Raw genomic sequence first — 22933 nt, 5'->3', positions numbered from 1 at the left:
TAAGAATATTCGATTAATAAATTAAAAGAACAGAGGGGTGCCTGGCTGGCTCAGTCAGTACAGCATGTGAATCAAAATCTCAGGGTCATGAGTTTAAGTCTGTTGTTGAGCGTGGAGCCTACTTTAAAAAAAAAAAACAAACGTTGAATATCCATTATACTTAGCCTTTACAACAGCTGGTCTTCCAGTGTTGTATTAATAAAACAGAAGCCAAGCTTAAATCAAGGGGCAGTGATCAGAAGAGCTCGGTAATATTTTGTTGTCAGGGAAGGTTTGAAAGGACAGGAGCCATGACAGACACAGGTGACCCAGTAGGAGTTTGGTCCTTTCTTCTCAAAAGCACCATTAATGTGACAAAGCTCCAAGTACTATGCCTCTGTTGCACATTGTTGGGAGAGTTTGATGCACCTGTGGCTAAAGGTTTATCAGGATCACTGTGAGACAGGCAACCATCCTGAGAGCGTCTATAATAGGAGCCCAATAAACCCACCATCACCATAAAAATAGAAGCAATACCCACAGTTCTCAGGATTTGTACACTTGGCTACCCTAAAGTCTGCCCATTGACTCTAGAAAATCAGTCTAAGAAGTATTCAACAGAAGGAAAATAGTTCCAGGTGCCAGACAGGGTTAAGCACTTGGCATATACTGTCTCACCATCTTTGAGGTAGGCATTTTCATACTTTATAGATGAGAGTACAGAATATAATCAATGGCAGAGGACTGTCACTCCAGATTGGTCAGAGCTCATGCTCCTAGTATTACCAAGAATTAACAAACACGCATCATCTGAGCACTAATTTAATAAACTATGGTAGAACATGGAAAACTCTTTGCAGCTTTAAAAAATTATGAAAACTGTACTAACTTGGAAAACTGTTCTTGGTACTAAAAGGTTCTATGTTGGTAGGATTATGGGGATTAAGTTTTTAATTATAAATCCATCTTTTCAATTAAAAAAGTACACCACATGCTACAAAGCCCAACTTCTAAACATAATGCAAAACCCAATATTCTGTTCAAATGTGAAACCTTAGAATTGCCAGTACAAAGGATCGGGGTGGGGGAAACCAGGTCAGACTGGGCCTCATATACCACAACAGCATTTCTTTCCAGATGTCCAGCCCAGCAGTTATTTTCTGCCAGAACACTTAGACTGCAAGATGTTGGGGCGGGGGAGAGAAGGGACTATAAAAGTCTGCATATTCTATGCTTTTAAGCAAACTCATTCAAGTATTGGAACACCTACTACTTGGCTCTCAGTACTTGGGGGAGGGGTGCATGAGTGAACAAAAACCTTTGTTCTCGGTGCCTACATTATGGTGGGCTGGGAGGAGAAACAGTATTTTACATGCAGTGGGCAGGTGGGAATGAGCCAAGATGGAGTCAGAAAGGTTTTTCTGAAGACTAGAGATATAACTGCCCGTTTATGTTGTCATGAAAATACCTATCAGCATACTAAAGACTTTTCCTAGGTAGTCATGGAACCTGTTCATCTAGTCTCAAACTTTTTTTAACCACCAATGGAACCCTTTTTCCCCCCTTTGCATAATTAGGAACACTCAAGACACACTTTGGAGATGGTGGTCTGGTTCCCCTCTCACAACCAAAACGTGGATCTTGATCAAAAACCCTCAGTTGCCTTTTGCTTTGTCACCCTACAGAAGGTTCCTTGCTGCTGAGCTGGTTAGCGTGAGGTAAGAGAGATGAAGTTGATACTACTGTGAATGGGTAACTTAGTTTTGAATGGGTTAATACAGAGTTAATCCCATTTCAATTCAACAATCTTAAAAGGTTAGTATTAGTCCAGGGACTGTTTTGAGAATGAAGTTAAAATTGGGTTGAAACTGCAAATATAACTGCCCCACAGGTAAAACTGTAAAATCTTATCTTCTCTAAGGGGTCCCACTAAAGTAAATAAATGAATTAAACACATATATACACACACAAAAGCAATGGAGCGCTAATTACACAAGAGGCACTCATCCTTGCTTTATTCACGCAGTAACATCCGACATTGGGAACTATGTGGGCATAGATACAAAATAAGGAAGATGGCATCATAAACAGTTGAGTTCATCAGGGCAGTGGTGGCAGCTCAGCCAGTGTGTGGTTTCCCTGGGACCTATTGAGTCGAGGAAATACTCTCCTCCCTCCACCACTTCATGGCCAAGATGTTTTACAACACTTGGCCTGTACTTTAAAGGTCACAGTGATTAAAAACATGGGTAAGACATTCAGGGCTGAGTGACTGCTCCTGGGGCCACTTAGGAGTCTGGCAACAAGAGCGTGAGGAACAGCGATATGCCCTTATCCTCTGAAGTGTGTGCAAGACAGATCACAGACACGTGAAGGGATCTTTCTCCCTGTGCTGAATGGAGAAATAACCGTTCGGCCAAATGCTTAGAAGGCGGAACTGGAGGCACCAAAAACACCACACAGGCAGCATCACCTCTTGGTTTCTCATGGTCACACCAAAAAGCTACTGTTAATATACAAAATAGAAAAACATTTGTAGTGGGCCTTTTTCAAACCCAGAACACAAGTTAGGGAGGAAAAAGAAAAGCTTTCCCTAGGGTCATAGGTCAGACTCAAGTTCTCTGTACAGTACATGCCACGCTGCTTCCTCACCAATAGATTCCCAACTAGGGTTTTTTCTCCATGTGCCAGTTATCATACTTAAAGGCTAGGTTTCTAAGATCTTCTTAGTGGTCAATAAGAAAGGGAATTCTGAGGGGGAGAGTACCTTGCACCTTGTATTCCTTCATATGGTAACAGCAGGAGGATTTGGCAGTCAGGCGGTAGCAATAATCCTCACATGAGAAGAATTCAAATCTATGAAATCGTCCCCTGACACTGAAAACAGGCTGTCCTCCCAGATCTCATGCTCCAGCCACCCTCTCTCGTGTGAAGCTTTATCTCCAGAGAAGTTGAGAAGAAAAATGGCTGCCCAGCTGAAGCACCTACCAATCTCCAGTTTCACAGGATGAGACTATAGAGCCCTCACTGGAGCCCAGGCATAAACTGTTTTTGCTAAATTCATTTTAAGCACAGTTTTTATAGAAAACTGAAGGACAAACCAAGTTGAAAGAATCACTGTTATAATAACTTTAATTTATCTTGCATTTTACATAAGTCTATGAACGATTTTAAAAAAGCACCGCCTTACCCCATCATGTTTTTCTGACAGTTGTTAAAGTAGGCAATGAGTAGGTCAACAGCTTGAGCATCGGCATCTTGCAAAGATTTCAGACCAACCAGCCACAAGCCAAAAAACTTGGCAGCTTTTCTATCTTGTATTTAATACAATGATATATCCACTTTGATGGTAAACCTGTCCAGCCAAATCTCCACAACACACTTGGAAAATCAGTGGTGGTTAGCCAATTAGTTAGCTTTGGCACGGAGCTGTGCTCGCTTGCCTGTGACAGCCTGGAAGCCGGTCTTGATGCTGGCAACAGAGCATCGAGAATGACAAGTTTCGCACTGTAAGAAATAGAGTCGGGTGTCCTTTTGCAGGATTGTGTCCGGTGATCGGCATGTGTGACAGGTAACGTATTCCTCTGCAGAAAAAGCAACAGACAGAATTACCTGTTGACTGCAGTGAGCCAGAAGTTTCTTCTCTCAAACATATTCTACACAGAACAACGTAAGCCCAAATGGTACCCAGACCAAAGAAAACTTTAGCTAAACTTAGATATTCTAGGGGTAAAGACACAAGGTGTTTGCTGTGATACTTCAGGTACTAAATCATGGGCTGAAAGACTCCAAATGTCCAAGGAGGTAGGGGTGCTTGCCAGATGCCACTCCTGGATCTGTCTACAGGAGAGCCACTCAGAACTTACTGGGTTACCTAGGTGGGAACAGACCTGCCAACTTTAAGTCATTAGGAAGATGATAAAGACAGGCCAGGCCTGAATGCAAACAGATTTCTCTGACTGGGCCTTCAGCCTACAACCAACCAGCAGCCTTGGTCTGCTGCGCCTTAAATCCAAACCCTTCTCCCTGCTACACAGCTGCCAAGAAGTCACCTTGCTGTCCCACCTTCCCATCATTATCATTCTCCCTCATCCACAAAATACTGCAGCCTGATGAGAACATTTCAGAGCGAGATGATGGAATTATGCACTTACTGATATATCTTCTCAAAACATTTTCTATCTGTTTCTGTTGGAATCTTCCTTTGATTACAAGTTGATTATTACCATCTATAGAACCACTATGAGAGAAAGCAAAAATATTTCCATTATTGTTTCCTGTAAGGAACCAAAGGACCTTTATACACTTGATGAATTTAAAATATATTCAGTGGCATAAGTTCTAGAGCAGTCCGATACCACCTGGTTTCTCAAAATTTATTTTTAAGTAGTTGGTGCCTGATGACCTACCCATATTTCCTAACATTAAATCCAATTTCAACCAACCAAGTCTCTAGTAACCTTTAAGTCTAAAACAAATTGATTCTGTCTGTGATGGCTTATTCATCCAACAAAAAAAAAACACTTTTACTGAATGTATACCATGTACTAGACAGTGAGGACAGTGAGGGGGTCTATAAATATAAAAATAGGGAGTTGTATCTCTAAAAATTTTAAGCACTAAATGTTTTGATTCAGTCACATAGTTGATAAAATATTCTAAGATGGGTGGCGGTAAAGGTTGTTCAACTATGTCAACATATTAAAAACCATTTGTACATTGAATGTGTGAACTGTATAAAGTTACCAATAAAGAAGTACAGTTGAACTCACAGGCCACATATTGTCAATGGTGCTTAAAGAGAAACTTTCTGAAAAGGTGCTGACAAGCACTTTTGGTAAAGCTCTGGGCTAGACATTTGTTAAAAATTACAAATCACAAAGTGAAACAAAATTCAGCCAGGTAGCATTAAATTTACATTTGTTTTATATCTCATTATAAAACTGCCTTTTGTAAGAACCTCTCCTGTGATTCTCCTTTAACTATAAGGCTTATTATCCTCCACAGATTGTAACCCTTAATCTCAGGCTACGGTGATCCCAATGCTTGATGTGAGGATTTTTTTTTTCCATTCACTGTCAAAAGAAATGGAATTTTCTCAACAACGCCATAATATTTAGCCCACTGACCATAAGTTCACTGGTCACAACTTGTTTTAATACCCCACCTCTACAAAAACTAAAATTATTCTGAGTAAGAAAACCACTGATAGCTTTTACTGCATTAGTTTATGTAAGTTACAAATAAAGTAACAAATTTACATTTAAAACACAATTCTACAACAGAGCCTACGTATCCACCACTAGTTAAAATAAGCCACTCCTTAACCCCAGAGCAAGTGTAGCCAATTGCATCAAACGGTTTTAAGAAGAGTTTTGAGTAGGAAGAGAGCAGAACACCTTGGTTATCTCTGTAAGCCTTTTAAGAGTTCAAGCTCCAGAGACAGAGCTGAGTTTGCCATCTTGGCTATGATATTAACTAGCTATGTGACCAACTACAACTTCAATGAAACGGTTTCCAAACCTGTAAGACGGTATTAATTTCTGTTTACAGTTCATAAGACTGTTAAAAAGACTGAGACAGTACTCAAAAAAGTGCTTGGCACAGTGCCTCTCACACAGCAGGTACTCAGCATGTGTGAGTTGGTATTATCATACTGCTCTTAAGTCTACATCACTTATCTTTAGTATTTATGGTCACACTCATTGGGATGGCCTCCCAGGGATTCTGGTCTCCCTGAATGGGGAGGGACTGGCTTGGTGCCTTCAACAGGTGAGCCCTGAAGACAGGGAAATAACTAACTAAGGCTCTGTCTGTTTCAGTGTTTCTCCTGTGCCACTCATCAACTTCTAAAGCTCTATTTCTTCATATTAACAATTTAGAAAATAAATTCTGATTTAAGAAAATCGTTTCCTCCAAAAATATTTGCTCCATAAAAAGACCCAAGAATTCCAGTTAATGACAGGAATACCAGCAGGCCTGTAGAGATGAGCCACTGAAAACTCTGTTCTCTATTCCTCAGCAGCCAAGCTCTCAGAAATCATTTCCCTCACTGGCCTAAAATTTCCTCTGATTATCAGGTGAATGTTCTAAGGGTGTTATGTATCCTTTTCAAGTTAGGAGAAGTTCCTCTGAAACATCCAGTACTACTATATATATAACTGTATATAAATGTGAATATAGTTTCTTACCTTGTACCCAATTCAGCCAATAAAAATGCAAGGAGATGTTTGGGCTGACGATGTAATCTAAAAAGAAAATGGAATATATAAACCTTATCTCATTGGAAATGGAACCAAATGTCTAAAACACCATCCTGTTCACTGTTTTAATCTGATTACCTAACTATTCAGTGAATTTTAGTGACCAGTTCATCAAACCCTGAAATAAAGATATATAGGATACCATTTATTTATATTTAAAAGCCCATATAACATGTTATTTATAAATACAGATATATGAAAAAATGTCTGGAAACATGGACAGGAAAGTAAACACCAACTTTAGAGGTTAACATCTTTTTCTGAGAAGGAAAATGAAGGGATCATAAAGAGATACAAAGATGTCTGTAATTTTAACTCTACAGCCCTCTTTAAAGAAAAAGATCTGAAGCAAACGTGTCAAAATATACCAACCCCAGGCAATGGACACTTCAGTGTTTGTTATGGTAATCTCTATATATTTCCTATTTGAAATTTTTCATTAAAAGAAAGCGGGGGGGGGGGGGACAATATATTGGGAGGGAAATATTTCATGGTAGCACAACAGTAGAAAAATTGGTAACAGTTTAAATATTCACCAACTGGGGAGCAGTTAAATAAGTTAATGATACATCCATTCTATCTATGTAACAACAACAACAACAAAAGTACACATAGGAAAAAGTACAGAGCAATGCCAGTCAGTATTTTAACTTTTAATTCTATTCACTTGGCATTCTTTGAACTTGTTCCAAACCAGGTACTACTATTACAATTTTAAAGTTATTACAATTTTAAAGTAGTGAGGGTTGGTGAAAATACAACAAAACAGGTAAGCTCCTACATTGCTAGTGGGAGTATAAATTGGTACAAGCTTATTAGAAAGCAATTTGTCAATGTTTGCCATAAAAAATATCCATTCTTTTTAACTCAGCAATTCCATTTTGGGAACTTTTGCCCTAAGGCTATATTCTGAGTTATTGTCAAGATACATGTATCAGAATGTTTCCTGAAGCTTTGCTGATCATGGAAACACGGAAGCAACTGTATCCACCTAAGAGCTGTTAGAGTATGTTGTGTAGCTACTAAAAACATTTATGAAGACAGTTTAATGACATGGGTAAATGTTTTGATATACTAAGAGAAAAAAAGATTAAAAACCAGTATGACACCAATTTATTTAAAAATAACTACATGCACAAAACTAGCTAAACATAAAAGTATTAAACTATGATCTCTTAATGGTGAACTTACAGATGATTTTTCATTTTCTTGCATGTCTATGTTTTCTAGTTTTCTAAAATAAAAATATACTACTGTTGTCATCAGCAAAAAAAGTCTAAAATCTTTTAAGTAATGTGTATAATGAAAACCAGTGATTATCTCTGGGTAGTAGAATTTTTAGAGATTATTCTCTTTTCTGTCCATCATTGTTTTGCCTTTTATCTGCAATAAGCATGTATCATTTATGAAACTGAATAACAAACAGTAAATGGATAAGATTGGTTGCCCTAAGAAGCCTCTCAGAAGAGATGCAGTTGAGCTGTGGGACAGTGACCTGGCGTTGAAATACACATGGAATGTGATGGTAATTAAGAAATCTAAAATCTCACTGATCGTGTCTTGGCAACGGCCATCCAAGAAAGAAGCACATCAAATTCAGCTGCTTTCCCAGAGCTCATTCTTGCACCTGTTTGTAAGACCTACCCCAGCCTGATGAGCCTTTCCACCTCCCTGGGCTCCCCAGGTTCCTGTCTGAGGACTACATTCAGCCTCCTCCCTTTTCATTCTATAGTTAGGATCCACTCTCATGGGTCTCTCACCTCTGGATGCCTAATAAAACAAGCTCTGAGACCTATGAACTGAAATATCTATGGATAGGACAGACTTGAACGGTGACCTCCCTCAAACCAACCCCGACATTCTTTCTACCTGCAACAAAGTGCACAATAAAAACATTTAACATATACTCCTCTGAGAATCTGGTATTTGGGGTGGAGACTCTCCATTAACCAACTTACAGTTTACAGATATCTGTAAAGTTGACAAAAGAGGTTTTCTTTGTTCCTACTCGGACAACCTGTGGAGGTTTCATGACAAATTTCCTTTTCTCTCCAGCAACCATATCTGGATTCTTTTCCCTCATGATGTTGAATACTCGATTCAATAGCTATAGAGAAACAATTGGTATTCATGTACATGCTTATTAATAGGAATATAAAGTTCCCACTTGAGTCACTGTTTTACTTCAAAACAAACATCACTTTTTACTAAACACACACACGCATCACTACATGAGAGCAAGACTCATCCCTTATGGATGCTGAGCAACAACCTGTTCACAGTTAAATGAAGAATGAGACCCTACTAATTCTGCAGCTTCTATAGGAGAGAGTATGATATATAGAAAAGATTCAGGAAAGCCGCAACAAGTGAATTCCAGACTTACTCTGGCCCCAAAACTCGTCACCCCTTCCTTTACTCTTCCCCCAAGTCCAAGGGGCTCCATGTCCTCAGAAGTTCATGGATTCAGTTGGAACAGTGAATACCATAATGACTGCCAAACTCTGGGTAGCTGCCCCATATGAGGGCATCAGGCAACACTGTGCACTGATTGTGTGACCTCTCTAGGTCTGTTTCACTGTCTGTTCTTCAACGGCCATTCCAATTCAGTATAAATATCTTGCTCTTCGTAACATCTTAGCCCTTTTTCTTAACAGAATTTGTCTTACCTCCTCATATGTGTAGTCTCTTTCTGAGCCTGCCCAAGCAGGTCCTGTCTGGTTACTGAAGGAGATACCATCATCTTTTTTGCTGTCTTCATCTTCTAAAGCTATAGATAACAAAGACTGTAAGAATGAGGGGTAGGCAGTAACAAAGTGAGGGGGGACAGATCTAGAGAAATGAAAGCTTCAAAGACATTTGTCTTCCCTCCCACAGAAAGCATAAAAGCATCAAGGATTAGAAACAACCTGTCATTTCTTAAAGACAGGGATGTTACAACTTTCATTAACAGACCACTCCAATTAGAATTTGTGATAACAGACATACCAAATTATTTCCTGATATAACAAACACAAGAGAAAATAATGCACTAGGATAATGAGAGGAAAAAAGTCCAGCTGTTCTGAAGCACTTAAGAAACATCCACATCCATAAAAACCCATCTGCTGACTATACTCAAGTTCTCTAAAGACTTTAGTACTTAGAATTAATAAAACAGCACTTTTAACAAAAAATAATAATTTTTAAACTATTTAAAATCCAGTTACAGGGGCGCCTGGGTGGCTTGGTCGGTTAAGCGTTGGACTTCGGCTCAGGTCATGATCTCACGGTCCGTGAGTTCAAGCCCCGCGTCGGGCTCTGTGCTGACAGCTCAGAGCCTGGAGCCTGTTTCAGATTCTGTGTCTCCCTCTCTCTCTGCCCCTCCCCTGTTCATGCTCTGTCTCTCTCTGTCTCAAAAATAAATAAACGTTAAAAAAAAAAAAAAATTAAAAAAAAAAAAAAATCCAGTTACAGTGATTTTCCCAATAGTCTTAATCAGCATGTCTTCATTGTAATCACAACTACCAAATTCTTCCCCCATGAAATCTTTAACAGTCATTATCAAGTTAGATACTCTTTCCTTTTAGCTTCCAGGCAGTGGAAGGAACAGGAAATAATAAAAAGGGACCAAGACACTAGGTTAAAGTCTTGAGTAGAACAGAAATGAGCTGCTGAGCCCCAATATTACCTTCATCTTTCTCTAGTATTTCATCCTCATCTGGGAACTTAACATTCTTCTTTTTCTTCTTTTTATTGCCAAGCATAATGTCAAGGTCATCCTCTGGTTCAGCTGCTTCTTGGATGTCACTTTCAATCTTAAGATCCTGAGAAATTAAGTAAGAGTCTCAACATTTTGATACTAGGACTATTTTTTTAAATGATACGGGCTGGCATCATTTTGGAGGAAAAAATAAAATATTCACAACTGAAGTGATAGATAAGAAATGTCTTGGGGCGCCTGGGTGGCTCAATTGGTTAAGCGTCCAACTTCAGCTCAGGTCATGATCTCACAGTCCGTGAGTCTGAGCCCCACATTGGGCTCTGTGCTGACAGCTCAGAGCCTGGAGCCTGCTTCAGATTCTGTGTCTCCCTCTCTCTCTGCTTCTCCCTTGCTCATGCTCTGTCTCTGTCTCAAACATAAATAAAAACATTAAAAAAAATAATAATAAAAAGAAATGTCCCTCACAGGTGGGCCAAACTGGCTCAGAGAGTCTTTGTCATTTAAACTAGAAATTGTCTAAGACACTTTTTTAAAAGTTGGCTCCACGCACAACGTGGGCCTTGAATTCACAACCCCGAGTTGAAGAGTCACATGTTTTTCTGACTGAGCCAGCCAGGTACCCCTCTTTAAGACACTTCTGTGGGACCTTTTCCTTTCTTTTATCCATCAGCCTGGAGATCTTACAATTATTGCCCATATTTCCAAACCAGGCCACTGTCATAAACACCTGAGAATCTTTAAAAGACTCCTAATCTTCTGATTAACAATCTTTAGCAGGAAAAGGAGTATTCAGGAGTATTTTAAGGAAGTTTCTAAGTATTTTGATGCAATCACTGGGAGGGGTTTTTTTTCCTCCTAACACCAAATACATATTGTTTTCCACAGTAATTCTCCAACTCTCTGACATTAACTAGGTGGCCTATGATTCAATTCAATTCTGACACTATACGGGCTCAACGATAAGACTCCATAGGTTTAATGGCTCAGTCCAAGACTGTCCTTACTTCAGAGGCAAATGCAAGGATAGGGTCCCCATGTTTTGCCCACATAGTCCGACAAGACTACAAATTTACAACACCCCTCCACCCCATTTAATAATTTGCTATGATGACTCACAGAATCCAGAAAAGCACTTCACATAACCATTACCAGTTTATTATAAAGGATATAATTCAGTAACAGCCAAATGGAAAAGTGCACAGAGCAAGAACAGCAGGGAGGGAGATAGGTGCAGAAACTTCCCTGGTTATATCATTCTCCCAACAGCCCATGTGTCCATTAACCCTGATGCTCTCCAACCCCCACTGTTGAAGGGTTTTTATGGAAGTTTTATTATGTAGGCAGGATTAATTAAATCATTGTCCACTGGTGACTGACTCATCTCCAGCCCCTTTTCCTGGAGGAGTAGGTGTGTGTGTGAAATTTCCAATTCTCTAATCATGGCTTGATCTTTCTGACAACCAGCCCCCATCCTGAAGCTATCCATGAACTCCCCTAGTCATCTCAAAAGACACTTTTGTAACTGCAGAGATGACAAGGGTTTTAGGAGCTGTGTGCCAAGAACTGGGAACAAAGACCAAATATTTATTTTTATTATACCACAGTCAGCCTGGCACCAAACTGTAAAGAGGTCTTTGGACATCATTTCAATAGATGACATCATGAAAGAGGGAAAAGGCAGAACCCAGAGAATTAGGGTCACCTGATGAATGGAAGGAGACAAGGTAAAACTTATCCGAAGATTGGCTGCTATAGTTATGGAGGTAAATACGGCACTAGAAATGAGACATATACACCCCAGAAAGGGCCAGTCTCAGTCTCCAGCCTTCTAATCTCCTCTGTCCTTTCACCAGCTTGTCCTGCTTCCTACCCTGAAGTATGCTGTCAGTATTACCTATCATCATCTATTTTTGTGTGTCTGCATCCTGAATTACTGACATTAGCTACTATAGTTTCATAAATCTTCACAGAAAAGCTGCAAGAACTGGAAATAAATGAAGCTCAGCCTTGAGATTCCAAATCCAGCTGTGTAGTTTGCTGGGTTTTTTTCCCCAGCTGTGTAGTTTCAATGCCACATTTGGCCATCAAAGACCAAATCAGCCCATGTGTATTAGTCTCTGAGATGACAGTCAGTAAATGAGAAACTTGGATATGCTGACATAAGTTAGCACACAATAGCCAATTTCTAGTCTTATACTATTATTTATTTCATCCCAGTAAGATCTACTTCCAAACTGAGGCTAAGACCCAGTGAAACACAGAAAATGGCAGTGTTTTTCAGTATTTTTCTAAAGTCATGTGATGGTCTAAAAATTCAGAAGAGTGACCCAATATCTTAAAAACACTTTAGTATTTGACGGCCTGATGAGGATACTTTTAAACAAGCTCTTATGTTTAGGACTTGTCAATAGCAGAGGAAATTGTATTCAAGCACTTAGTAAGAATAGAGCTCATAAGCAATTCTTCAGGACAAAAGCTACTAGAGGAAATGCCTCCAAAAAAATCTTGTTAACCAAGACCTTCTGTAGCACATCTCTGATATGTCACCTTGATACCCAGGATATTTAAACCTCATTTATTCAGTATAATCTGAACATTTCTTTCTCAATTTCCTTACAATAGTAGGAAGAGAAGAGAATCCTCAGACAGGGAGAGAATAGATGAATCCAGGTAAAATCATCTTGTTCTAAAGGACTCTAAATTATCCCTGAACTAAAATAATCTCTGAAAATAGGAAAAATATCTTGTTCATTTCAGTACTCTAGCAATTAGCCTGACTCCCTGTAATTACCAATGCATATTTGCTGAATTAACCAAGTTATCAATATTATGGCACTATTTCTAAAACTGAATGAATTACTGTATACATTTCTTTGTTATATGTGGGATATACCTTATTTACTTCAGTTCAAGCAAACCAAAGAAAAATTGGGGTAGAAGGCATAAAATAGGACACTTAGTACATGTGCATGTGTTCTCATGCTTGCTCCTTCTCACTTGTATATACATAAAATTGCTACTATCCTGGAATTTTTTAAAATAGATGTGTGGACTCTGCTCAAGATTCCTGGACAGTCTAAAATAGTAGCTCCAGGGGTGCCTCTTAATTTTGGTTCAGGTCATGATCTCAGAGTTGTGAAACTGAGCCCCACATTGGGCTCCATGTTGGGCATGGAGCCTGTTTAAGATTCTCTCTCTCTTTGCCCTCTCTCTCAAAGGAAGGAAGGAAGGAAGGAAGGAAGGAAGGAAGGAAGGAAGGAAAGAAGGAATAAAATAGTAGCTCTAAGTGAAGGAATAACAGACTTTCATCTCCTTCCTGATCCACCCTCTTATTTACCCCCCTACTCATACATTTACCTATCCCTGTACAAAAGAGTTTTGAAGTATTTACATTGGAAACTGATCCAGTAACAAGACAATTATAGGGCCTCATGTCCCTACAAGATCAGAGAACCCCATAAAACCAGGCTCAGTGCTCCTGTTCTCCTATAGGCCATATGATCATCAGCCACCAACCATCACAAGCTGGGGTTCATTTTTTGCTGCTCAGAGGCACACACATAAGTTTGTGTATCTTCAACATGCTACCAAAAGTTTAACAGAAGAAACCATAGGAATATATACTCCATAGGATTTCTCTTACAGAAATATCTCTTCCTTAGCCAATTTCAGTGTGGTTAATGACAAGGGGCTTGTAACCACCTTAATGGCACACAATACAATGTGTAAAACCTAAATTTATATTCCTTTAAACCATAATCCCTTTAAGACACCTAGTCAGACCAAATCCCAAGAAAATGACCTCAACAGTGATTCAAGTACTTAATAACAAAAGCAAAGCTGGTAAGAGACAAGACAAAGGGAGGGAAACATCAGTCATTAGCAACCTTTCGAGAGGTCAAATTTTACCTTCAATAAGAAAGCAATACTACCTTTACACCTTCTTCAGCTTCATCAATATCAAATATCTTTTTTGTTTTTTTCTTCTTTTTCTTCTGATTAAAGAAGTTCAAGTCATCTAAATCATCAGAAGCATCTAAAAAGACAGACAATTGAGATTAAAAATTATTAATAACTAGCAGAAGGCATAGCATCAGAGTTAAACCAACATTTTAGCTATTAATTAGTCATCAGAATGGAGATCGAGTATTAGTACAGTGGTCTCTCTACAACCACAAAGATTATGATTCTGGAAAACACAATGGCAGGTCAAGTCAAAGCTCTGTAGGAAAAACCCGGTTAGGGGACCATGTTGGGAACATTTATTTAGTAATCTAACCATATTGTGCCTCATTGTTCCCAAGGCAAAGTCAGGGTTCTAACACAATTTTCAAAGCTCTCTAGTTTTCTCTCTCCATTTCTGTCTACCCTCTCATCTCCCTTACTTTAATCCTTGGTTCCAGCCCAACTAATTATTTCCACTTCTTAGTAAACTTTATCCATTATTAGTGAGTAAATAATGGGTTTATTCAATCAGTTTTCCATTTGCCCTGCCCTCTTGTACACTAGGAATATTTTAGGATCCCTCTACTACAAAGTTTTTCATGGAGCTATTTATGAATTTGTTTTGTCTTATTATGAGAATGCTTTACTTTTCAAGTTTGTTTTAAACATGTAAAAGATGCTTACTTAGCACATAGGAGATGCTCAATAAATGTCAGGTGTCCCCATCACTAGCAGTGTCTTATGTTCAGCAGACGTAAATTTTATTTACAGAATCATTTATTTCTAGTAGTCAAATGGTGTCTATGTCAGTGTGCAAGAGGGAATAAATAGTGCTGATATCTAAATCCAAACATTTTAGGTTATAATTTTAATCTCTTCTATACATTTTCAGACTTGCTAAGACACAAAACTATCAGGCCCTAAATCTTTTTGCCTACACTCAAATACAACCACAATTAAAATCATCGGAGAAGAGACTTGACAGGTTAGACTGGAAAAACCAGGCCTGGAATGATGAGGTTTTGTCATTTCTACAAGTTGTGGATTCAGTAGCAATTTCTCTGGAACAAGTTTATCAGAAATCTGGCAAGATCCAGTGTACATGGCCTGTTGATAGCCTCAACTTCACTGGAACAACCTTATCAGGCTGAGAGGTCACTGTATGTAAAAAAAAAAAAAAAAAAAAAAAAAAAAAAAGAAACACTGATGGAAGAGAACAAGGTCTCAGAAGACAACAGTGACTCTTTCATATCTACCACTTACCTTTTTTCCTACTGTCCTCTTCATCGGCTTCTACATCTCTGTCCTCAGTGGGCTCTGGTTCTACTTCTTTTGTTTCTGAGGGCTGGGTTTCTTCTGTCTGGGCATCCCCTTCCTCATCTAACATAAAAGGCTTCTTCTTCTTCTTTTTCTTCTTGCTCATAGTAGGATCAAAAATCATCTGTTTAAAAGACAATAAAGAAAAAGGAACTAAATGATTGTTTTTTTAATGATACATTCCAAACATGTTGTATTTTCTTTTTTTTAAACTTTTAAAAATGTTTATTTATTTTTGAGAGAGAGAGAGAGGGAGGGAGGGAGGGAGAGAGGATTTTACACACACAAAGTCCATCCAACCTTCCTTGTATTATTAAATAGGGGTGGAGGTGGGATTCTGAAACATGTGCACCTGCCTTTACGTAAACTGTCACAAGATACAGTAACTTCACTTTTAAAATTCATGAGCAAATTTGGAGACTATAAATGCATCATGGAACTTAGGGAAGGGACCGTAGAAATAACCTATTCTATGCCCCCCATTTTTTGGAGAAGAAAACCAATGCCTAGGCAGGTTATATATGTTTTATTTAAGGCTGTAACCTGGGGTTGCTATACCAGACTTGACCTGATTTAAAAAAAAAACTGTTTTCCCCTCCAAGTTCAGATAAACCTTTATAAAAATCCATCAGCAGCCTTTCCTATAGCTAATCTCTATCTGAGTAAGAAAAACTTCCATACAACCTTTTACTTTGCTTTTTGTTTCTAGAACATTCAAAGTTTTCTTAGGTCATTTTAAATCTAATGTCTACTAGAGAATAAGTGAAAAACTAATTTATAACTTGTTTTAGATGATTTGTGTACACTGATCACTTGGGAAAAAATACAGATCATTATTTTAGACACAACAGTTTAAGAACATATAGGGGAGATGCCTGGTAGAGTGGAAAGAGGTCTTTGAAGTCAAGTAGAATTGGATTCAAATCCCAAATAATTTTTCTCTAGGTCCCTTACCAATCTTTGTCCAAATTCTACCATGCTTAAATTTAGCATTTTGCCCAATGAGCTTCTGGAACACTTTAGTGGAGCATTTAAAAGCACAGGTTTGGGGGGTGCCTGAGTGGCTCACTCAGTTGCACGTCTGACTCTTGATTTCGGACTCAGGTCCTGATCTCACTGTTCATGGGTTAGAGCCCCGCTCCATGCTGACAGTGTGGAGCCTGCTTTCTCTGTCCCTCCCCCACCTCTCTAAACAAATGCACAGGTCTGGAGTCCAACTGATTGAATTAAAATCCTGACTCTCACTGGTACTTGTGTTACTCCAGGTAAGTTCTTGACCTCTCCATGCTTCAGATGTAAAATGGAAATCAGTAGCAGAAGCAAAACCGAACCTCACAAATTTACATAAATATGTTCATATATATTTAAACACTTGGCACAGTGCCTGACACAAAAGTACTCAATAAATGTTAGCAATTATTAGAATTTATACAACGTTTCATGGTTCACAAAGCATGGTATCTCTTGATTCCTATCACTCAAATTTCATCAATTCAGGGTGATCAAATTTCTAAGACATCATAAAACTCAAAATCCCAAAAACTGATTCTAATGTACCCAAGTACATTAGAGAAATTGAGCTACACTGAAATCAAACTAAAGTTTGTAATGAGGTAGGGTAGTTACTGTCTTCACCCAATAGAGAAGGATCTTCAAGACATTCTGGAGGGGCGCCTGGGTGGCGCAGTCGGTTAAGCGTCCGACTTCAGCCAGGTCACGATCTCGCGGTCCGTGAGTTCGAGCCCCGCGTCGGGCTCTGGGCTGATGGCTCAGAGCCTGGAGCCTGTTTCCGATTCTGTGTCTCCCTCTCTCTCTGCCCCTCCCCCGTTCATGCTCTGTCTCTCTCTGTCCCAAAAATAAATAAACGTTGAAAAAAAAAATTAAAAAAAAAAAAGACATTCTGGAAATTGATACAGCCTTCTTTCAAAGACTTCCTCTTTTACTTTCACAAAAGATTTAATTGTATAGCAAATGAATAATTCTGAAATGCAGTCAGTCTGAAGGACATTACTTATTAAACTTTGAAAAAAAAAAAAGAAAGAAGACAGAACAGGAGGAAGTTCCCCACTGCTGATCCATCAGGCCTTGAGTCACCCTACATGGAGTGTTGCAATCTATTCCAGGGAGGTTATCTAGTTTATCCTCATTACTGAAATATGGAGGTTTGGCAAAAAGACAGCAATCTAGGCACTAAAAATTTGGATGTCTGGCAGGGCTTACAATTTACTGCATTTTTTTCAAGTATCAAGTTCTCTGGAATATTAATTAGCCTTTATTATCCAACAAAATAGACCAAAGATTTGAGGGATTCTCAAATCAGTGCAGCCTTACAGTTTTCTTATCCTATGAAAAACATTTGTACTTAAGTCTACAGGGAAACAGTTTGGTTGTAGCCTTGTAAAGAGTAATAAACATACAGGAAATAATACACTGAAATAATTACCATCTCTCTCAATTACTGTCTCTGGATGTTTAAGACACATACTCACTGCCTCATTATACTCCCACCACCTAGCAAAGTCGATTTTAAAAATAAGGAAACTAGGGATCCCAAAGTAGTGCCCAGAGAAGGACTACCCCAAAATATAAGGCCAGGTCAGCCCTGAAGTGAAAAAGTCTTTGTTTTTTTTTTCTTTTTTAAGATTTTCATGTCTGACTTACAAATTATTACATTCAAAATGTTTTATGAGACTAGTTTGGCTTCAAGCAGCAAATAGTTGCTGACAGTGCACTTATGGAAAACCACAGAATCTCTTGAGTTTTTTGGTTTTTTTTTAAGCCCACAACAAAGCTTTCAAAAAGTTTCCTACTTGCAACTTCCTGGGTTGGGCTGGAGGTAAGGAAAAGGGATACCAGCAAAAATTTACGCTGATAATAGCCTAAAATGCTTCATGAAAGTGGTAACCTACTCTCATCCAACAGAATTTACCCAAGATGCTAACTTTATGACCACATCACACCCAGGGGACAAATGTTAGTTACAAAAGAACCTAGAGAAGCAAGGTGAGAACAAAAGCTAAGCACTGTCATGTCTGGGTGACAGGATCCTGGAAAATTTTAATTTTTTGTATTCTTCTGTTTTGTAAACTTTGTACAACACACATCCATTTTTAACCAGAAACTTTTTTTTTTTTTTAGTTTAAAGCTTCTTTTGTAAAAACATCCTACCATGTTGTGTGAAAACCCAATGGTTCTGATACTTCGTGAATGGGGCCTACTAATAAGCTGTAATCTTTGCTACTGACAGCACTTTTTTAAAAAAAAAAAATTTTTTTCAACATTTATTTATTTTTGGGACAGAGAGAGACAGAGCATGAACGGGGGAGGGGCAGAGAGAGAGGGAGACACAGAATCGTAAACAGGCTCCAGGCTTTGAGCCATCAGCCCAGAGCCCGACGCGGGGCTCGAACTCCCGGACCGCGAGATCGTGACCTGGCTGAAGTCGGACGCTTAACCGACTGCGCCACCCAGGCGCCCCAAGACAGCACTTTTTTTAAAAAAAGGTGTGAAAAACAATGAATGCCTGCAGATTAGGGAATTTTTCCTTACTAGGTAGCACCCCATAATTCTAGAACACTGCTTTATCAGGGTAAAGGTTATATATCAGTGAGTTTCTGGCCTAATTACCAGGCTTAGAAAGAAACGTGTGCAGTTTGTTTTATGTCAATTATACATCAATAAAGTGTTTAAAGAAAAAGAAATGTGAAGAAAAGAGGAAAAAAAATTTTAATAGTAGGTTCTTTAACCCTCTATCCTAGCCCAGGAATTCTACTCTTGGGGAGTCCCTGGCAGTTATAAATCATTTCCATGTACAAATTTTAACCTGATCCTCACAAGTCTGTAAAGTAGTCCAAAGTTAAGGGCTGGTCTAAGAGTATTTATCTAGTCGACAGTACTAGAGGAATCAGATCCTGCACATACCTCCAGAGTGGAAGCCAAAGGCTGAGAGGTTCTAGTCCCACTAACTTGCTGTGTGATCTTGGGCAAGTTAACCTCCCTACGCCCTTGTTTCCTGCCTATAAAATGTAGTTGGACTGGCAGACCTGTGAAGTTGCTAAGCTGCTTAATACTTTATTGGCTTCCAAAGCCTTCTGTAGGAATGCTGGTTCTGCCATTTCTGCTTGATAAAATCCTGCTCACCCTTCAATAATGTATTCACATTCCACTTCCTTCAAAACCGGATCCCACTGTTAAAGCTGAATCCTCCAGCTCCCCAACTCGCTATGTTGAAATGGCCCTATTTCTTCTACCTCCTGTAACAACTAGTAGATCTACCTCCCTTACAACACTTGTGAGTACTTTACCATAAAACCCATACACAGAATAGTACCCCACAGTACTACACAGGCACTGTTAAAGGTTATGAGAAGCTTAGAATATGGGTAGAAAAAAAGCATCACGCTGCTACTCTCAGAACTTTTGAAATAAAGTAGTCAGAGCATGACCTCCAAGCAAGAACCACCTACTTCATTTAGACTCTCAGTTTTCTCTCCTAACAGACCAAGAGCCTGTTAGTTATCTAGATGGAGGTAATATTGCATAGATCTGGAATTCTACTACTGGTTCCACCAGTTACTATTTAATCATGGACATCATACAACTCTCTAAGCCTCTGTTCTCTCATCTCTAAAATGGGCATAACAATGATACAATCTTACAAGGTTTTTGGGAAAATCAAATGCGAGATTGGAGTCCCCTCCAGAATAAAATCAAAATTCCTTATTTTGGTCTCCAAATCCTTCTGTGAATTAGCCACCACTATATTTCAAGGGGATCAACCTTAAACAAATTGCAGAATATTCTTTCTGTGATTACATGTACTTGCCTTCTCAACCACTCCTTTACCCTGTGATCAGGCCTTTCCACTACTTGTGGAAATTCTCGGCATCGTTCAGGGTCTACCTAAAACACCAACGCTCGAGGAAGCCTCGATTTTTTCCTCTAACTCCTCTCCAAGGCGCTAGAGGCCAAGCACCCCAATATTTATAAAGTGAATTATAAATTCAAGAGCATTGCTTTTGGCGGGGAGACCTGGCCGGTAAGCCGTAGCTTTCCCCCCCTACTGACAATTGTCTCTCTCTGTCTATAGATCAATGCCTACTGACAGAACTTAAAATCAAATTTCATCATAAGCCGTTTGATTTTAAATGAACTGGAACCAACCTGGCTAAAATGGATTTGAGAAAATTTGCTGAGGTACAAGCACGACGGGAGAAAACGACCCAGCCAGCTTTGCAGCCGGATTTTCCCGCTCACGTCTCAGAGCTCTCCGTTCAGGAAGGCTCAGGGACTCCCGCCCTAAAACTTTCCGAGGTCAGTCACTTACTGAGGCTGAAGGATCTTTCCCTCTCGTCCTATCTCCCTCACCCCTCGGTCTTTTTAAGAAATAATGCTCATTATGAGCATGAGGGCGGACACCGGCCAGGACAAGCCAGCCTGCAAAGTTTTCAACGAGGGCGCTCCGTCGGAGCTGAGGAAGGCTCCTCTCAAAACGCCTGGCGCCCAGCGAGGAGAGTTGGTGCCCCAGTGTCAAACCGAAAGGAATGCAGGGGTCGCCAGCCTCAATCTCGTTCTTTCGGGGCATTACCCAGGCCCCCTTCTGGGACGGCGACTCAACGAGCTCTCAATTCTGGAAACGCCGGCCAACGAAAGGACGCAGGCCTCGGCGCCGCCGCCCTGAGGAAAGCCGGACGCGGCCAGGCCCGCGGCTCCGAAGTCCTCACTGGCTCTACCGCTCCCGGCCGCCTAGGCCCGGCTGCTCCACATGGCGGCGGCCGGCTACTAGGCCGCAGGCCCGGTCTCCCACACTGGGGTGGGTTGGGCTCCCTGCCTCAGTCCTTAGCCCTAGAGCCAGGCTCAGGCCCTCACCTCATCCCCGGACATGGCGGCAGCTCGAGTGGGCTCGGCACAGACGGGAAGTCGGACGGGTCAGCCCCAGGCCCCAGTGGCAGCGTTGCTCCGGCCGACACTTCTCCCACCACCGCACTAGGCTCTTGCATCAGCGAAAGGGAACGACACCCCGCCCTCTCCTCCCAAGCGTTGGAAATACGCCTGCGCAGAACCTGCCAAAGCGCAGGCGCGCCGCGGGGCCAACCTGGAGCGCTCCGTCTGGCGCGAGTTACCAGGCGACGGCGTGGCGCCAGGCAAGCCGGGACTTGTAGTCCGCCTGGAAGAGGCGGGCACTTGAGGCACGGCAGTCCCGCGATCCGTGCGCTTTTGCTACGTCTGAGGAACCTTGCTGGGAGATTGGTTCTTGTAGGTGGCTGCTCTTACCTTAGTCTTTCGCAGCGCAGAGGTTTCTGCGAGGTTCTGCACGGCTTGTCAAGTGAATTCGGGGCCATTTGTCCTAGGTTAGGGTAGGAGGTGAGAGCTCAATAATATGAGCCCGTTAGGGTTTTAGTTGCCTTGCTACTACCTCCACTATGCGCCCTCGAGGTGTTCTAACGTTTGAGGGACTCATTGGTGCTAGAAGCGCGCACCTCACTGAGGAGCTTTTACTAGGGCCGCCTGGGTGGCTCACTCGGTAAAGCGTGGGACTTGGGTCCGTGGGCCTTGGGTCCGGTCACGAAGTCGTGGTTAGCATGTTCGAGCCCCACATGGGGGCTCTGTGCTGGCAGTTAAGAGCCTGGAGCCCGCTTGGGATTCTGTGTCTCCCTCTCTCCCTGCCCCTCCCCTGCTCGCGCGCTGTCTCTCTCTCTCTCTCTCTCTCTCTCTCTCTCTCTCTCTCTCTCTCTCTCTCTCAAAAATGAATAGACATTTTTTTAAAAAAAAATTAAGAGGTTTTACTTAGTGGGATTTCTTTTAAGTTTATTTATTTTGAGAGAGAGAGGAGAACATGAGCAGGGATGGGGCAGAGGGGCATAGAGAGGATCCCAACCAGACTTCGTGCTGATAGCGTGGGTCCCGCCGTGGGGCTCCGAACCCACGAACTGTGAGATCATGACCTGAGCTGAAACCAAGAGTGGAGACTTAACCGACTGAGAGGCGTCCCTGCTTAAGGAGAAATTTAACCTAACAACAGGCTAGATTTCAACTTGGGAGGTCCAAAACCAAAAGTCTCTCCTCATGTAGTCTTGAGAGATGTCCCCTAAAAGAAACAGCCCGCTAGCAGTCTGTCAGGAATCCTGAAAATACTTATTTATGAAATCCCTGCTTGAACGCTGTGGGTGCGTCATGCAATTCCCCTTGAGGCATAATAATAGCAAACAAAACAAAACAAAAAACCTGTTTGTTTGTTTGTTTGTTTGTTTATTTTGAGTGAGGGAAAGAATGAGCAGGGGAGGGGCCAAGGGGAGAGAGAGAAAGAAAAGAGAGTTCCAGGCATGCTCCCAATGTGGAGCCTGACCAGGCACTTGAGCCCACCAACTGTGAGTTTGTGACCTGAGCCAAAATCAAAAGTCAGAGGCTCAACCGACTGAGCCACCCAGGTGCCCTAAAAGTGGTTACCTTGTAAAGAGCTCTCACCATTGTCAGTGCCCTCCAGCCAAAGACCACTGAGAACACAGCTATCGTTGAACAAAATTGGGCTTATTGTCTCCTTGAGAGGAGGGAGACACACCACGAAGGATGGGGACACTCAGGAAGAAGGTCCCGGAAAAAAAAATTTATATATGGGCTTGTGTTAGGTAACTTCAAGGAGTGTTTCAAGGAAGCAGGCCTTCTGTCTAGATTGGTTACTGTTTTGAGGTGGTGGTACTTCTATGATGGGGTATTTTAATAATTCTTA

The 22933-nt window shown here is 40.7% G+C and overlaps 3 protein-coding genes across 3 annotated transcripts in view; 2 read left to right on the top strand and 1 right to left on the bottom strand.

Moving 5' to 3' along the window:
• The window catches only part of RALY (RALY heterogeneous nuclear ribonucleoprotein), a 96109-nt gene extending 91357 nt beyond the window's left edge, over nt 1-4752 (top strand). The window contains exon 10 of the transcript XR_007150702.1: nt 1557-4752. The gene's annotated coding sequence lies outside the window, so the exon portion shown is untranslated. The remainder of the gene's footprint in view (nt 1-1556) is intronic.
• On the bottom strand, nt 3094-21233 carry EIF2S2 (eukaryotic translation initiation factor 2 subunit beta). The gene is made up of 9 exons (XM_047851421.1): nt 21076-21233; nt 15154-15331; nt 13878-13981; nt 9913-10048; nt 8912-9012; nt 8201-8349; nt 6171-6227; nt 4134-4219; nt 3094-3563 (listed from the first exon to the last, which is right to left on the bottom strand). Exons 1-9 carry the CDS (start codon nt 21088-21090, stop codon nt 3388-3390), a joined length of 1002 nt encoding a protein of 333 aa, XP_047707377.1. The 5' UTR covers nt 21091-21233; the 3' UTR covers nt 3094-3387.
• Nucleotides 21234-22355: 1122 nt separating this feature from the next.
• ASIP (agouti signaling protein) overlaps nt 22356-22933 on the top strand; it is a 161679-nt gene continuing 161101 nt past the window's right edge. The window contains exon 1 of the mRNA XM_047854206.1: nt 22356-22373. The gene's annotated coding sequence lies outside the window, so the exon portion shown is untranslated. The remainder of the gene's footprint in view (nt 22374-22933) is intronic.

This window comes from Prionailurus viverrinus, chromosome A3 (genome assembly GCF_022837055.1).
Source record: "Prionailurus viverrinus isolate Anna chromosome A3, UM_Priviv_1.0, whole genome shotgun sequence".
NCBI lineage: Eukaryota > Metazoa > Chordata > Mammalia > Carnivora > Felidae > Prionailurus > Prionailurus viverrinus.
This window is presented reverse-complemented; position numbering and strand designations above follow the sequence as displayed.